Source organism: Mastacembelus armatus, chromosome 13, assembly GCF_900324485.2.
Source record: "Mastacembelus armatus chromosome 13, fMasArm1.2, whole genome shotgun sequence".
Lineage (NCBI taxonomy): Eukaryota > Metazoa > Chordata > Actinopteri > Synbranchiformes > Mastacembelidae > Mastacembelus > Mastacembelus armatus.
The window spans coordinates 23,395,623-23,412,901 of record NC_046645.1 but is presented as its reverse complement, the minus strand read 5'-3'; the positions used below and the strand labels follow the sequence as shown (position 1 = coordinate 23,412,901).

Below are 17,279 nucleotides of genomic sequence, written 5' to 3'. Positions count from 1 at the left end.
CACAGGTCTTAGTTGAGCTTGAGAAGCAGACTGTTCCTTCTGGTTTGTTGATATGTGCCCACACATCACATGACAAGCACCAACATGTTTAGGGAGGTTTTAGGAAGCTGGGCTCTGGATTGTTTCCAGAAATTGAGACTAACTGGTATTTCTGGTATATTCAGAGCGACCTTTCTGTCAAGCAGCATGAAACCTGATCTAAACATTTCTAATTTTCTGTAGACCTGAAGATGGATCTTTAAAACAACTGCATGTATGTATGAGAAAATGAAGAACCTGAAACAACCTAGAACAGATTTGATTTAAACACATTTACTGAGAGTAATTTATTTTATGAAGAGGAAGGAAACAATGACATGTACACAATAACTGCTGCAGAGTCTGCTGCTACTGAAACAGGCTTCTCTGGAGAGTTACTATGACTACCACCTCTCCACTAACAACATCACTCCACACAGTGGAAATTAGTTCACTCTCATTTACTGCTGCTGCAAACTGAGCCAACATTATTATGAAATACATGGTAAAAGAGTGGATTTTATAAAGCTCATCTTATTTACAGCACAGACACAGCACACCTGTGTGAGCATTAATTATTCCAGATTCCAGCAAAGTAAAATGATTCATGAAGAAAATACTCAAACTCTACTCCCTGAGATGAGCTGGGATAAAAAAAGTCCCACTGAGGCTGAAGTTACATAAAGGTAAAGCATCGTGGCTGATGTTCAAAAGTAGAAAGTGATCAGTAAATAGATTATATAATATGCAAGCATATGGGAGCCAGCTGATGGGCCTGACTGGATAGTTAAAACAGTGCCTGCTATTGCTATTGACGCTGCACGACATAGTTAAATGATTTTAAATGCGTGTTGAGGTTTTTCAAGGTACATTTTGTGTGTTGTTGTGTTTTGCAGCAGTTTGATTCTGCATGCACACAGTTTGGAAACTGAGCCAGCATCGATAGAAACAACAAAGATATAAATAAGTTATTCCTTTAAAAAAAACTAAATTCAAAAATCAGTTTCCCTTGAACAACACTTGATACAGTACTGGGCGGTTTGCTATGTTGTTCTCCAGCAGGAGTTCAGTACTAATGCTGTGACAAGTCATACTCACAGGAAATCAACACTTTGGACCTTAACACCTCTGGGCTGATTCTTCAGCTTCAGGACTTTTCCATGTAATGTGCAACAATAGTATATGAGTTAAACAGTGTCCACCAGTGGTCTACATGAGTGTACATTAATTAATGCAGACTGATATAGTGTTTGTAATAATGGCTGTTGAGACTAACAGAAGTCTCTGGTGTGTGAGTGCTGGGTGAGAGGTGTGCTGTATTCAGAGTTCCAGTCTCTCTCGAACACAGCCTTCAGCTGTGACTGGACGGTTGGCTCCAGGGTCTGTGACGCAGTCTGGTTTATAACCAACGCTGAGCCGGCTGTGTTCACGAAGTAGTCACCTGACCAGTTAGAAGTACCTGAAGAGAGACAGACAGACAGACAGACTAGATTTTAGCTAATTTATCACTTTGTCTTAGAAAAAAGGCTGATTGGACGGATGACCAATATTGGTATATAGGTTTAAGTGTGTATGATCAGGGGCAACTAATGATTCTTTTCAAATCTATTAAACCCATTACTTATTTAACATATTAAATATTTAAAAGTTGACAAGTGCCTATATTCTCACAGCCATATGTGGCTGAAAATACGCTTTAATAACTTCACAATGAAGTGCATGAGTCATGTATCAGAATATCAGAGATTTATTTCATCAGGCATTAACAATGAAGAATGCAGTGTGGGTGCAGCCTTACCGATGTAAGCTATCTTGTCAGTCACCATGTACTTGTTGTGGTTGACTCTGGCAAAGGGAATCTCCTTCTGCTGGTGGCTGGCAGGCACCACAAACAGTCTCTGCAGCGGGGATGTGTTTGCTGGGTTATTGTTTTTGCTTCAGATATGTACAACCTCTCTTCTCAGTGGCAGACGGATCTTATTTACGCAAATAAAGAAGAGCTACGTACCACCTGGATGTCCAGTTTGCTCTTGGGGCTGTACACTGAAGCCAGTGACTTGAGAAAGGGAAACATGAGCGGTGGAGTGTTGGCCCAGCAGCTGATCAGCAGGCGCACTTTGACCTGCTTCTCGTATGCCACTCGCCTCAGCTGGGTGTCAATGTCTGCCCAGTACCTGTAGTGGGTGCCAAATGCAGAGTATGAGGACATGGGACCAGCACACTCACCATGCAGCCGGGTCCTAATTATTTACTGCATCATCTTCTCAGCTCAGAATAAGCTGTGATATTTTCATCAAACACATGGGCTTTGACTCTTCTCAACAACAGTTCCTGTTGGTGGATATCTAAAGTCTCTGAAGAACTGAACCTTTTAGGATGTAAAAACTCCATGGTGGGCAGGTAGTTCATGACAGCGATGTAGATGAAACTCTGGGCATCATCCATCACGCTGAGGATGGACTGAAGGTCTGAAGTCCGGCCAGCTGCACAGAAGGATGGAGGGGAACTCTGAGAGAGAGTGGGGAGAAAAAAGAAAGAGACACCTGCTAATTCATTTATTGTAGCAATACAGGAAAGCACTGATGTACTTGACCCTCCTGTTGTCTTCGAGTCAATTTGACCCATTTTCAAAAGTTAATATGTGATAACTTTGGTTTTCTTCCACATAATTAACTAAAAATGACATGGATGGTTCCCTACTGTCAGTGTAAAATATATGTTAATATGTTAGAAACAAGTTCACTAAAAAGGTGAAACTAAAAAATTGGTGATCGTTTTATACCTCATGCTTTATAAGCAGTCAAAACAGAACGGGTAAATTTGATCCGGAAGACCTGTCTCAGGTCAAATTTACCCATTCTGTTTTGCATTTACATTTATTTATATGGAATAAAACCAAAGTTATCACATATTAACTTTTGAAAATGGGTCAAATTGACCTGAAGACAACAGGAGCATGAAATGCTAAACTAATGAGGAGTACAGTTGCAGTAACGATACCACTTAGTGGTCATGAGTAGGATACAGCATATGTAAACAGGTACTGAGAAAACTGAAGGCTGACCAATTCTGATGGAAGTCATTCATGTAAGATAGAAAGAAAAACATATTGCTATAGGTTGGGAATGTTTTTATAGTGTGGTATAATATCTTATGATCCAAAATGAAAAGATGGGTGCTTTTTTTAAATAATAAAGAGAAATCTCTGTATCTCACAGACAGGTAGACGTCAGACGGGGTGTTGTTGAGTGGAAGCTGGAGAGGGGTGTCCTTGTTGAAGAGGGTGGAGAAGTTCGAGGGCCAAGGCGACGGGATCGACTGACTCACCCCCAGGAACCAATAGGCTTCAAAGATCTTACCCAGGTCTGCAGCTAAGCAGCTGCAGTTGTAGACCACAGCGCCCAGCTCCTTTACCTGTAGAGCAGCAGGCTAATAATTACTCATTGGTACTTCAAATGTCTGTTTTTGGTTTGTAAACACAGACACTTTGAGTTTTATGAGATGTTGGTTTCTCATCCACAGAACATGAAGCTCACAGCGATAGCTCAGCAAAATGAAAATATTTAACTGGCAAAACAAAAATGAGAAGTGGTTTAAGATTTTGATTAGCATCAGACTATCCAAACACATTTAAACAATTCTTTCAGCATGGCATGTGACTGAAAGTGTAAACCAAACTTTCTTTTTCAAGTGGAAAAAACACTTGAATCAGGCACAAGACAAAGCTTCATTATACATTTAGCAGATACTGGTTGACATCCTTGACCAGATTTCAATTCTAACATGTAAGTGATTAAAGTTAAGCAGGGGTTAAAAAAAAAACTAAACAAAGATAAGATTTATTCACTCCCTCCCATGATCCCTGATACCCTGCACAGAGTAACAAAACATTCAGGTTAGCCATTAAAAAAAACTCACATTCACATATGTACAATAAAAGACAACCAGGCTACAGTCTGACTGATAACGTGTGTGTGTGTGTGTGTGTGTGTGTGTACCTGAGTGAGAGACCTCCAGTCCATGTTGGCGCTGCCGATGTAAATGTGTTTCTTGTCCACAACCCAGAACTTGGTGTGAAGGACGCCTGACGTGAGCTTTTGCATGTTGACTGTCCTGATATCAGCTCCTGAAACATTTTAACACCAAGATATCCCAGATGATCTGTGCTCTTCTGGCAAAACTAACTAGCTAAAAATTAAAATAAGCATGTGATACAAAAAGGTCTGAGACTTTTTAGTGATTTCAGTTAACATATCTATGGGCTAATTGATCAAGTTTATATTAATCTAATTTATATACAGCAGATATGAGCTTTATGCGTGAACCTTTAACTCTTTTTAACGACTAGCACCAGAGTACTTTCTACACTTTGATTTAAAATAAATCTGATTTGAGCTACAGGACCAGAATGTACAGACCAAAGGACATTTGAAATTCAACATGTGAATATGAATGTGTTAACAGGCAAATATTATCAATTAAAAGAATAAAAGTCCATTCCAAGGTTGGAATCCATAAAACAACATAAATAAAAACACAGTATTCATGCCACCTGAGTCATTGAGCAGTCTGAGATTGTATTTTGGTTGACTCTCCTCTGGTGTGTTGACTGCGATACGAACAGACAGCTTCCCTGAAAGTTCAGCTAGTTTCTTCAGAACGGTCTCACCCTGTGCACAGAGTAAGGAAATGACTTTGCTACAGCAACAGACAAAACAACGTGAGAGCACGGCAATGAGATCACATTTAACCAGGTAACAGTTAACAGAAACATTAAGTTAGAGGAGTAGAGAAAATGAGGACACATTCAGATCAGCTGCTCTGAGAAGCTGATGTCCTCTTCATTACACTAACTGTAACTCTGTTATATACTGTACAATAACCATCCTGTGCCATTTGGCTATTCAGAGCTTCAGCTCACCTGATAGGCTGTTGGATCATGAGTGCCAGTGTCTTCGTTAGTGAGTGTCCAATAGAAAGAGGCGATGTCGAGGCTGCTGCGAGCCTCCCCCATCAGATTGAGCCAGGCCTGGAAGATGGAGGGGTGAGTGGTGCTGGAATTAAACTGCAGGCCTTCAGGGATACTCTCCACCAGAACGATCCTGAGGGAAGAGAAGACAGGATAAAGACTGATATGTGTAATCCTGGTTCAGCCTATGGAGTATGACAAATTGCCATGTTGATATAATGGTTGACATTAGTTTATTTCTGATATTTTAAATGAGATGCTGTTAAATAACAAGATATTGTGGTATAGAAATACCAAAAATATTATATTTCAATGTCAAAATCTGTTTATACTATAAATATGAGATTATGGAAAGAAAAACTACTACTAATACAAATGACCAAAAAAAAAACTGAAAAAACATATCCATGTCTGGCGTGTGTGTGTGGGCATAGGTTAACTTACTTGCAGGGGTCTAAGCAGGACATGTCCTTTTGCAGAAGGCGGCAATTGCTCGGGACTGACTGGGAGACGGAAACCCTTGGTGACAGGAGGCTGTAGATGGCCATGGCGGCCAGCAACATGGTAGCCACAGTGGTCAGAGCGATCACACACCTGGAATACTGAGAGAGGAAGCAGTAATACTTAAAATATCTTTGTGTTGATCAATGTTGTGTAAATCATGTCCATCTCTAAATGAGTGAATTCTTTATTGTGTTGAGTAAATGCAAATGACTGAGCTGGTGTGTATGTTTTGTGTGTGTGCTATAACGCACCAGCTGTGCTTCCCTGGAGTCTTTTCTCCTCCACTCCATGTCCATCAGCTATAGGCATCAGAGAAGTATGTAAACACAATGAGCTCTAAAGCTAATATGACATGAATGCAGCCAATGCAAACAACATAAGCAAACTAGACGATGCAATTTCTGAAGAAATTGCGTTGGGATTGCCGATCGCCGCGAAAAGCTCGAGGCAGACCGCGTCGCCGAAGCACGTTTTGAATCGACCGATTGCGATAATCGAGAAATACCGACTGTAGTGAGGGTGCTTTTATTTAGAGAAAATGCTATAAACAGGCTTTTATTTTGAAAGGACATAGAGCTGCAAGATATGCAAGATATGCAAGATACTCATGGGAACTCACAACAGAATCTGGACTTTATTTTGAATATTCCTCATACTTTACAAAAATGTGATATCTTCCTATAAATAACTGTAGACTTTTATTGTGAAAGTCTGACCATGTCAGAAACCATGGCTGACAAAGAAAATGGCCTCACCTGGTGCCCGAAGCTGTATGCCAATAACCAACGTCCGTTTTAATATTGAGTTGCTGTTTCAGGGCTGTTTTATTGAGAAAATGCTATTTTGGGGCTTTTATTTTGAAAGGGCAAAGTGCTGCAGGACACTCTTGGGACCTTGTTCAAGAATCTAGACTTTATTTTGAATATTCCTTACAATTTACAAAAATGTAATATCTTCCTATAAATAACTGTAGACTTTTATTGTGAAACTCTCATCATGTCAAAAACCATGGCTGACATGGAAAATGGCCTCACTTGGTACCTGAAGCTGTATGCCAATAGGTAACGTGCATTTTAATATTCGGTTGCTATTTCAGGGCTTTTTTATTGAGAAAATGCTATTTCGGGGCTTTTATTGTGAAAGGACATAGTGCTGCAGGAGACTCTTGGGACCTTGTACAAGAATCTGGACTTTATTTTGAATATTCCTTACAATTTATGAAAATGTAATATCTTCCTATAAATAACTGTAGACTTTTATTGTGAAAGTCTCACCATGTCAGAAACCATGGCTGACATGGAAAATGGCCTCACTTGGTACCTGAAGCTGTATGCCAATAGGTAACTTCCATTTTAATATTGAGTTGCTGTTTCAGGGCTTTTCTATTGAGAAAATGCTTTTTCGGGGCTTTTATTTTGAAAGGACAAAGTGCTGCAGGAGACTCTTGGCGACCTTGTTCAAGAATCTAGACTTTAATTTGAATATTCCTTACTATTTGCAAAAATGTAATAACTTACTATGAATAACTGTAGACTTTTATTGTGAAAGTCTCACCATGTCAGAAACCATGGCTGACATGGAAAATGGCCTTACTTGTTACCTGAAGCTGTATGCCAATAGGTAACGTCCATTTTAATATTGAGTTGCTGTTTCAGGGCTATTCTGTTGAGAAAATGCTATTTCGGGGTTTTTATTTTGAAAGGACAAAGTGCTGCAGGAGACTCTTGGCGACCTTGTTCAAGAATCTAGACTTTAATTTGAATATTCCTTACTATTTGCAAAAATGTAATAACTTACTATGAATAACTGTAGACTTTTATTGTGAAAGTCTCACCATGTCAGAAACCATGGCTGACATGGAAAATGGCCTTACTTGTTACCTGAAGCTGTATGCCAATAGGTAACGTCCATTTTAATATTGAGTTGCTGTTTCAGGGCTATTCTGTTGAGAAAATGCTATTTCGGGGTTTTTATTTTGAAAGGACAAGGTGCTGGAGGAGACTCTTGGGACCTTGTACAAGAACCTAAACTTTATTTTGAATATTCCTTATAATTTAAAAAAATGTAATATCTACGTATTAATGACTAGACTTGTATTTTATACTTGAGCTGTTGCTATGGTGACCTAAACGCAGAGTGGGGGTGGGGGTGGGGGGGTACTGGGTGGTCACCAAGTGTAACAGCAGTGGACATTTGGCAGCCCGTCATACTTAACTACCAACCACAGACAGCTGCTATTGTTTTGTTTTGAGCTATTGCTATGGTGACCTATGCCCAGAGTGGGGGTGAGTGTGGGGGTGGGGGGGTGGTACTGAGTGGTCACCAAGTGTTACAGCAATGGACATTAGGCATTCCTAATTACCAACCACAGACAGTTCATATGCTGCTATTGCTTTGTGTTAAGCTGTTGCTATGGTGACCTATACCTAGAGTGGGGGTGAGGGTGGGGAGTGAGGGGGGTGGTACTGAGTGGTCACCAAGTGTAACAGCAGTGGACATTTGGCAGCCTGTCATTCTTAATTACCAACCACAGACAGCTGATATGCTGCTATTGCCTTGTATGCTGCTGCTATGATGACCTATGCCCAGAGTGGGGGTGAGGGTGGGGGGTGGGGGGTGGTACTGAGTGGTCACCAAGTGTAACAGCAGTGGACATTTGGCAGCCTGTCATTCTTAATTACCAACCACAGACAGCTGATATGCTGCTATTGCCTTGTATGCTGCTGCTATGGTGACCTATGCACAGAGTGGGGGTGAGGGTGGGGGGTGGGGGGTGGTACTGAGTGGTCATCAAGTGTAACAGCAGTGGACATTTGGCAGCCAGTTATTCCTAATTACCAACCACAGACAGCTCATATGCTGCTATTGCTTTGTATGCTGTTGCTATGGTGACCTATGCTCAGAGTGGGGGTGAGGGTGAGGGTGGGGGGGTGGTACTCAGTGGTCATCAAGTGTAACAGCAGTGGACATTTGGCAGCCTGTCATTCTTAATTACCAACCACAGACAGCTGATATTCCTGCTATTGCCTTGTATGCTGTTGCTATGGTGACCTATGCCCAGAGTGGGGTGGGGGTGGGGGGGTGGGGGGGGGGTGGTACTGAGTGTTCACCAAGTGTAACAGCAGTGGACATTATGCAGCCAGTAATTCTTAATTACTAACCACAAACAGATGCTATGCTGCTAATGCATTGTATGTATTTGCTATGGTCACCTATGCCCAGAGTGGGGGTGAGGGTGAGGGTGGGGGGGGGGGTGGGGGGGGGGGGGGGGGGGGTGGTACTGAGTGGTCACCAAGTGTAACAGCAGTAGACATTTGGCAGCCTGTCATTCTTAATTACCAACCACAGACAGCTGATATGCTGCTATTGCCTTGTATGCTGTTGCTATGATGACCTATGCCCAGAGTGGGGGTGAGGGTGAGGGTGGGGGGGGGGGTGGTATTGAGTTATCCCTATGTGTAAAAGCAGTGGACATTACACAGCCAGTCATTCTTAATTACCAATCACAGACAGATGCTATGCTGCTATTGCTTTGTTTTGAGCTGTTGCTATGGTGACCTATGCCCAGAGTGGGGGTGAGGGTGAGGGTGGGGAGGGGTGGTACTCAGTGGTCACCATGTGTAACAGCATGTGACATTTGGCAGCCAGTCATTCTTAATTACCAAACATAGACAGCTGCTATGCTGCTATTGCGCAATAGCTGCTTTGTGTTGAGTAGTTGCTATGGTGATCAAAGGCCAGAGTGAGAGGGGGAGTGACAGCACTTTACACACGCTGAGTGGAGAAACTGAGAAAACTTCACCTTACAAACTGGGGGATTACAGAAAAACTATAAGTGCTATCAATATAATTCTTTCACTAACAGTGCCAGGAGGCTTCAACAAAGAGACCGATCCACTTTTTGTGAAGATATTCCAAAAAATGAAGGATTGGTGGCGAGTTAGAAACAGCCTTCATTTGTGTTTCTCTCCAAAAATTGTAGAGATCTTTAGAATGGGAGTGAATGAGAGATTGAGCAGTCACTCTCTGTCTGTTAGGCCACCTTGTGGAAAAACCATAGGTCCTATAAAAATATGAACAGCATTGCCTGAAAGAAGACAAAAATCTCTACTACTTTTGAGAAAATGGTGTATGAAGAGTCAAAATTGTGGCCGTGACAGCGAGTTAGAGAGAAAAATTTTCCCTAAACTTAACAGCCTCTCCCACTCTAGCGATGACATCACGCACTCTAGCCCTCTCCCATACACACCAATGTAAAATTCAGAAATTTCCTAAAAAAACCATAAAACTTAAACTGCGATTAAAGAAAAACCGTAATAGATATCAAAAAGCTGTATACAAGACTTATAGATTAATGCCTTCTGACCCGTTTAAAGGTCGAATGGTGTTTCTAGCTGAAAGTATGCTGACACAGTTAAAGCTCAAAGAGGACAAAGTTGAAAGGGGATTTTAACGTTCTCTCCATTCATTCCTATGGGAAAAAAATCCGACAAAACCTGGAATATTTCGGAAATTATGAAAGATATCGCTGAGAAAAGTAGAAGCACCCATCTCCTCATCGAGCTGCACGTGACGGTGTTTGAATGACGTTTCTACGTCGAACGGTGTAGGACTAGATAGCGACCGAAAAACGGCGGAATAAAAAGAAAAAGAAAAAAAATAACTAGACGATGCAATTTCTGAAGAAATTGCGTTGGGATTGCTGATCGCCGCGAAAAGCTCGAGGCAGACCGCGTCCCCGAAGCACGTTTTGAATCGACCGATTGCGATAATCGAGAAATACCGACTTCAGTGAGGGTGCTTTTATTTTGAGAAAATGCTATAAACAGGCTTTTATTTTGAAAGGACAAAGTGCTGCAGGAGACTCTTGGGACCTTGTACAAGAATCTGGACTTTATTTTCAATATTCCTTACTATTTACGAAATTGTAATATCTTACTATAAATAACTGTAGACTTTTATTGTGAAAGTCTCACCATGTCAGAAACCATGGCTGACATGGAAAATGGCCTCACTTGGTACCTGAAGCTGTATGCCAATAGGTAACGTGCATTTTAATATTCGGTTGCTATTTCAGGGCTTTTTTATTGAGAAAATGCTATTTCGGGGCTTTTATTTTGAAAGGACATAGTGCTGCAGGAGACTCTTGGGACCTTGTACAAGAATCTGGACTTTATTTTGAATATTCCTTACAATTTATGAAAATGTAATATCTTCCTATAAATAACTGTAGACTTTTATTGTGAAAGTCTCACCATGTCAGAAACCATGGCTGACATGGAAAATGGCCTCACTTGGTACCTGAAGCTGTATGCCAATAGGTAACTTCCATTTTAATATTGAGTTGCTGTTTCAGGGCTTTTCTATTGAGAAAATGCTTTTTCGGGGCTTTTATTTTGAAAGGACAAAGTGCTGCAGGAGACTCTTGGCGACCTTGTTCAAGAATCTAGACTTTAATTTGAATATTCCTTACTATTTGCAAAAATGTAATAACTTACTATGAATAACTGTAGACTTTTATTGTGAAAGTCTCACCATGTCAGAAACCATGGCTGACATGGAAAATGGCCTTACTTGTTACCTGAAGCTGTATGCCAATAGGTAACGTCCATTTTAATATTGAGTTGCTGTTTCAGGGCTATTCTGTTGAGAAAATGCTATTTCGGGGTTTTTATTTTGAAAGGACAAGGTGCTGGAGGAGACTCTTGGGACCTTGTACAAGAACCTAAACTTTATTTTGAATATTCCTTATAATTTAAAAAAATGTAATATCTACGTATTAATGACTAGACTTGTATTTTATACTTCAGCTGTTGCTATGGTGACCTAAACGCAGAGTGGGGGTGGGGGTGGGGGGGTACTGGGTGGTCACCAAGTGTAACAGCAGTGGACATTTGGCAGCCCGTCATACTTAACTACCAACCACAGACAGCTGCTATTGTTTTGTTTTGAGCTATTGCTATGGTGACCTATGCCCAGAGTGGGGGTGAGTGTGGGGGTGGGGGGGTGGTACTGAGTGGTCACCAAGTGTTACAGCAATGGACATTAGGCATTCCTAATTACCAACCACAGACAGTTCATATGCTGCTATTGCTTTGTGTTAAGCTGTTGCTATGGTGACCTATACCTAGAGTGGGGGTGAGGGTGGGGAGTGAGGGGGGTGGTACTGAGTGGTCACCAAGTGTAACAGCAGTGGACATTTCGCAGCCTGTCATTCTTAATTACCAACCACAGACAGCTGATATGCTGCTATTGCCTTGTATGCTGCTGCTATGGTGACCTATGCCCAGGGTGGGGGTGAGGGTGGGGGGTGGGGGGTGGTACTGAGTGGTCACCAAGTGTAACAGCAGTGGACATTTGGCAGCCCGTCATTCTTAATTACCAACCACAGACAGCTTGCTATGCTTCAATTGCTTTGTGTTGATCTGTTGCTATGGTGACCTATGCCCAGAGTGGGGGTGAGGGTGGGGAGTGGGGGGGGTGGTAGTGAGTGGTCACCAAGTGTAACAGCAGTAGACATTTGGCAGCCAGTCATTCTTAATTACCAACCACAGACAGCTGATATGCTGCTATTGCCTTGTATGCTGTTGCTATGGTGACCTATGCCCAGAGTGGGGGTGAGGGTGAGGGTGGGGAGGGTGGTACTGAGTGGTCACCATGTGAAACAGCAGTGGACATTTGGCAGCCTGTCATTCTTAATTACCAACCACAGACATGCTATGCTGCTATTGCATTGTATGTATTTGCTATGGTCACCTATGCCCAGAGTGGGGGTGAGGGTGAGGGTGGGGGGGGTGGTATTGAGTTATCCCCATGTGTAAAAGCAGTGGACATTATACAGCCAGTCATTCTTAATTACCAACCACAGACAGATGCTATGCTGCTATTGCTTTGTTTTGAGCTGTTGCTATGGTGACCTATGCCCAGAGTGGGGGTGAGGGTGAGGGTGGGGAGGGTGGTACTGAGTGGTCACCATGTGAAACAGCAGTGGACATTTGGCAGCCAGTCATTCTTAATTACCAAACATAGACAGCTGATATGCTGCTATTGCGCAATGAGCAGCTTTGTGTTGAGTAGTTGCTATGGTGATCAAAGGCCAGAGTGAGAGGGGGAGTGACAGCACTTTACACACGCTGAGTGGAGAAACTGAGAAAACTTCACCTTACAAAATGGGGGATTACAGAAAAACTATAAGTGCTATCAATATAATTCTTTCACTAACAGTGCCAGGAGGCTTCAACAAAGAGACCGATCCACTTTTTGTGAAGATATTCCAAAAAATGAAGGATTGGTGGCGAGTTAGAAACAGCCTTCATTTGTGTTTCTCTCCAAAAATTGTAGAGATCTTTAGAATGGGAGTGAATGAGAGATTGAGCAGTCACTCTCTGTCTGTTAGGCCACCTTGTGGAAAAACCGTAGGTCCTATAAAAATATGAACAGCATTGCCTGAAAGAAGACAAAAATCTCTACTACTTTTGAGAAAATGGTGTATGAAGAGTCAAAATTGTGGCCGTGACGGCGAGTTAGAGAGAAAAATTTTCCCTAATCTTAACAGCTTCTCCCACTCTAGCGATGACATCACGCACTCTAGCTCTCTCCCATACACACCAATGTAAAATTCAGAAATTTCCTAAAAAAAACATAAAACTTAAACTGCGATTAAAGAAAAACCATAATAGATATCAAAAAGCTGTATACAAGACTTATAGATTAATGCCTTCTGACCCGTTTAAAGGTCGAATGGTGTTTCTAGCTGAAAGTATGCTGACACAGTTAAAGCTCAAAGAGGACAAAGTTGAAAGGAGATTTTAACGTACTCTCCATTCATTCCTATGGGAAAAAATTCCGACAAAACCTGGAATATTTCGGAAATTATGAAAGATATCGCTGAAAAAAGTAGAAGCACCCATCTCCTCATCGAGCTGAACGCGACGGTGTTTGAATGATGTTTCTACGTCGAACGGTGTAGGACTAGATAGCGACCGAAAAACGGCGGAATAAAAAGAAAAAAAATAATAATAAAGAGAAAAAACGAAGAACATATCTTGGGATTGCTGCTTTGCACAGCAATCCCAACAATAATAAAGAGAAAAAACGAAGAACATATCTTGGGATTGCTGCTTTGCACAGCAATCCCAAGGAAGTACAGAGTGGTGAAAGAGAGTCATCAGTATGACAGTTAACTTATTAATGGCCACCACAGCTCAGTTTTCTGTGTAGTCAGGGAGTCTTGCCTATACTGAAATGAATTTACCTCTGCTAACCCTGTCAGTGTCCAAGGGAGACTTCTTTTAAAATAAAAATAAGCAGAAATGGATTGCGAAGAAACAGTGTGACATAAAATGAGTTCCAAGCTTATGACAGAAAATGAGGAAACTGCTGCTGCTCTGACCTTACATCCTCAATGAATTAAAGACAAATAACAGAACTTATATAAAACAGAAAGTACCTTCTCTTCAGTACAAGTCATTGCCAGAAATCAATAATAATTAACCTATGAAATTAACAACTTTTTGACTGAAGGACATACGAAGGAAAATCCAGTCAACCAGATTAACTGTGCCTTTGTTTTGTTTTTTTATAATTTATAATATGTGGTACAGGGTACAGTTATTTATAATATGTGGAGTCAAATTGTCGAGGAACCGTCCAAATAAGGCCTCTCTATAGTTGTATTGTCACTGTTATGTAAATGATTATTTTAATTTAACTTGGACTGATTTCCCCCCATACTTAAGTTACACTGGTTTCCCTGTACTTCTTTATGTGTTGCTGTTTCAGCTGCAAATGTTGAAGCAGTCATTATATTTAATTTAATGACTGCTTCAAGCAAATAATCAAACCCTCTCAACCAGAAAATTATTAAAATCTGTACATCAACTAACTGACCAACTTAATTAAAGCACAAAACACACATTACCTGGCTGTAAGCAATATCCGTCTTCATGTTCGATTTGATGGATATCAGCCCCGTCAGCTCTGGTCAGCTCTGAGACCAAACAGAAGGTCAAATCACCCAATGTTACAGCAGCTTTTTGTGATTCTGTCGTAAAGACTTGATGTTTAATCTGATGCTGACGTTTAACAATCAGGGTACAGTTAGGGATAAAAACAAGCTATTAAAAATATATACGTACAGAAACTTGACATGAATAATTCAGAAATCTACAGTTTCTGTTTGAGTAAGAGATACTCATAAATTTGTCTGATTCACTTCAAGTAGCTGAATAAAACAACATAGCAAGCTCAAATACCATGGTCTCTATTCACAACTCTGCTTCACCTTTACAAACTTAACAAAGGGAAGGTTCTAGATGTTTTCAGCACCAAAGACAGAGAATACACACTGTTCATCTGTAGCACAAAGACACACACAGCTTCAGCTTCAGCTCCAGCTGCTGGGTCCTGAGCTCACCACTACCAAATTCGCTGTTAGTGTTTAAAAAGACGTCTGTGGTCTAGACAGACTGTTTACTGGATTTGGAAATCTTGTGATGAAACAGCACAGCTTAAACGTGAGAGGAAGTATGAAAATCTAAATGCTGACAGCAGCAGTGTGTACCTACAAGCTATAAGTCACAAGAGTCTCCCCACAGAAGCGCATGACTCATTCCCGTGGCTGGTACAGGAACATACAGTAACACTGCACTGTTGAGCAGAAACATTTTGCCTTCACGGAGATATGTTTGACTTTTCATACTAACTGTACCCATTAGGAAAACATAAATGCTACTGCCATTCAATGCTCTAATGTTCATCTGATTGATGGATCCATCTGATAAAAAAGGGAAGAAGTGCTGCATCTAGTCCTGAATGGAGGTGGTGATCAGGAAGATGGAACTGACTAAGGATGTATATGAGTTTGTTTCAATTACAATTTACACCAAAGAACTAATCTGAGGCATCAGTGCAATTTGTGTTTAATTAATAACGTCACAGAAAACAAATAAAATAAATGAAACTCAATATTAAACAGAAGGGAAGAGACCTGTACACTTAGTTAACTTAAATACTGTTCTGTCTCTAAAACCACATTTGGTTTTTCAGGTTATGTCCAGGTAGATGAAAAAACAATGTTTGTTGGGCAGTAACATGAAGACACACATAAGCTTAAGATTCAGGCGACTATTGTAAACAAGCAATGCTGGGTTACAATGACACTGAGCTTGGAACAAGGAATTGAGACATTTTCAAACCTAAAGTGAAACTACAGGCTTCAAGGCTGTAATGTTGGATTGAGATTGCGATAAGAAAGGTACTTTCCTGGCTTTTCTGGATGAAATGCCTCAATTTAAGAAAAAACACAGTACACCACTCGTGCAAGACAGAAGGGCCCACATTTTACTCTTCTTGGATCCTGCTTTATCCCTATAGTCTGAAGATTATACAGCATTCAAAGTGAGCTAAAAGGTTTCTATGACCCGAGTCTCCCAGGCCCTTTAGCCTGTCTTGTGCACTAAATTACAGCTGGCAGCAGCAGACAATGGTCTGTTTTGCAGATGTAGAGAAAACAACCAGTGTTTCAGCTTCAGTTGTAAAGGTGACTCAGACAGGATTCATCAGTTCTTAAATTACATAAAAACAAGTGTAGCGGGCTTATTATGTGAGCTCCAGAGTAAAAAATACAGCTAGTTTATAGTTAAAACATACATGTGGTTAACATGGGCCATCTGAGGCCCTTGAAACACTTCAGATTGAATCAGATCTGATTAAAGATAATATGTTAAATTTCTGATTGTAACCTTGTAATGTGTGTTTCACAGCTTTAACCAGCTTTTGATTCGTCAACAAACCAAGAGTCGCTGACAGTGCAAAACATAAACAAGCCCCACTTTCCCCTCCGGAAACGACCAACTCACCTGTTTTCTAGCGTCCAGGTTAGCTACGTATGACAGCGAGGGTGTCTGCAGTTCACACGTTTTAACATTTAAGCTTGTTGTTTCTTTGCTAAATGTAGAAAAACAATGCGAAGTAGCCCTCTCTGCTTCAGCTTCCGACCAGGACAGTGACACGAGAAATGGTCATGTGACCCAAGCCTGGCCGACAGCCAATGGGAAAAGAGCTGACCGCGTGACGCGGCACCTGCGAGTGGTGCAGTTCTCAGACGTCACCAGCAGGCGGAGCTGTGCGCTCACCTAATATAGATTAATAATTAATAAATCCTTTATGGTCACGTAACGTGCTGATAGCGTGCTAGAAGTTTGCTTACTCAGACCGACACAGTGTTTATTTTAAATGTCTTCATGTATTTTAACGGATTTGTCCCAGGAGGAGTCCAGTGGGCAGGTTCATGATCTCATCTGACCTCTGACCTGACTTAGCTCCACCACGCAGGCCAGGTAAACAAAAAGCTAAACTTTTCAAATAATGTGTTTAAAAACCTGCCCATGTAGATTCATAAGCCTAATTTAGGCCTGGGGAAATTTTCCAAACACTTCCAAGACATGAAAATGTTTTAAGCAATATCTTTTTCACGTGTTTGAGGTCTAACTTTGGGACGCACAATCTGTTTTTCCAGACCGTTTTTGTCTTTTAGGTGTTGTCTTTGCACATGTGTACTCAAGGTCGTTGTTTTCACGGTCTCGTTTTTAAATACCATAATTTTACAAATCTGAGATAAAATGTTATTAGTTTGAAGTGTGTGTGTCTGGGCCTCAGATTGAGTGCAGATTTCCTAATTCTTGATTAATTGTTAAATATTTTTGTTGAGGTACTTCTCTTTTTTCACTCTTGTCTTTTGGTTTGCTTCAGTGAATCAAAAATATTTTAACATTTGTGACAATAATAA

General features: G+C 41.0%; 1 protein-coding gene across 1 annotated transcript; it reads right to left on the bottom strand.

The window, feature by feature from the left end:
• Nucleotides 1-296: 296 nt before the first annotated feature.
• Nucleotides 297-16,505, bottom strand: pld3 (phospholipase D family member 3). Its single transcript, XM_026299012.1, has 12 exons — nucleotides 16,351-16,505; nucleotides 14,412-14,480; nucleotides 5,743-5,790; nucleotides 5,432-5,589; nucleotides 4,940-5,120; nucleotides 4,571-4,688; nucleotides 4,017-4,144; nucleotides 3,235-3,432; nucleotides 2,387-2,526; nucleotides 2,027-2,192; nucleotides 1,817-1,916; nucleotides 297-1,477 (listed from the first exon to the last, which is right to left on the bottom strand). The coding sequence occupies exons 2-12, from the start codon at nucleotides 14,436-14,438 to the stop codon at nucleotides 1,290-1,292; spliced, it is 1,452 nt and encodes a 483-aa protein (XP_026154797.1). The 5' UTR covers nucleotides 14,439-14,480; nucleotides 16,351-16,505; the 3' UTR covers nucleotides 297-1,289.
• Nucleotides 16,506-17,279: the final 774 nt, after the last annotated feature.

What these genes read in the sequence shown, in the direction of transcription:
- pld3 (XM_026299012.1), bottom strand. Translation starts at nt 14,438, where the DNA reads ATGAAGACGGATATTGCTTACAGCCAG. An exon ending in GAGTTTTTACATCCTAAAAG is followed by an intron (nt 2,193 to 2,386) that starts GTTCAGTTCTTC and finishes CACCCACTACAG; the next exon opens with GTACTGGGCAGACATTGACA. An exon ending in TGACAAGATAGCTTACATCG is followed by an intron (nt 1,478 to 1,816) that starts GTAAGGCTGCAC and finishes GTCTCTCTTCAG; the next exon opens with GTACTTCTAACTGGTCAGGT.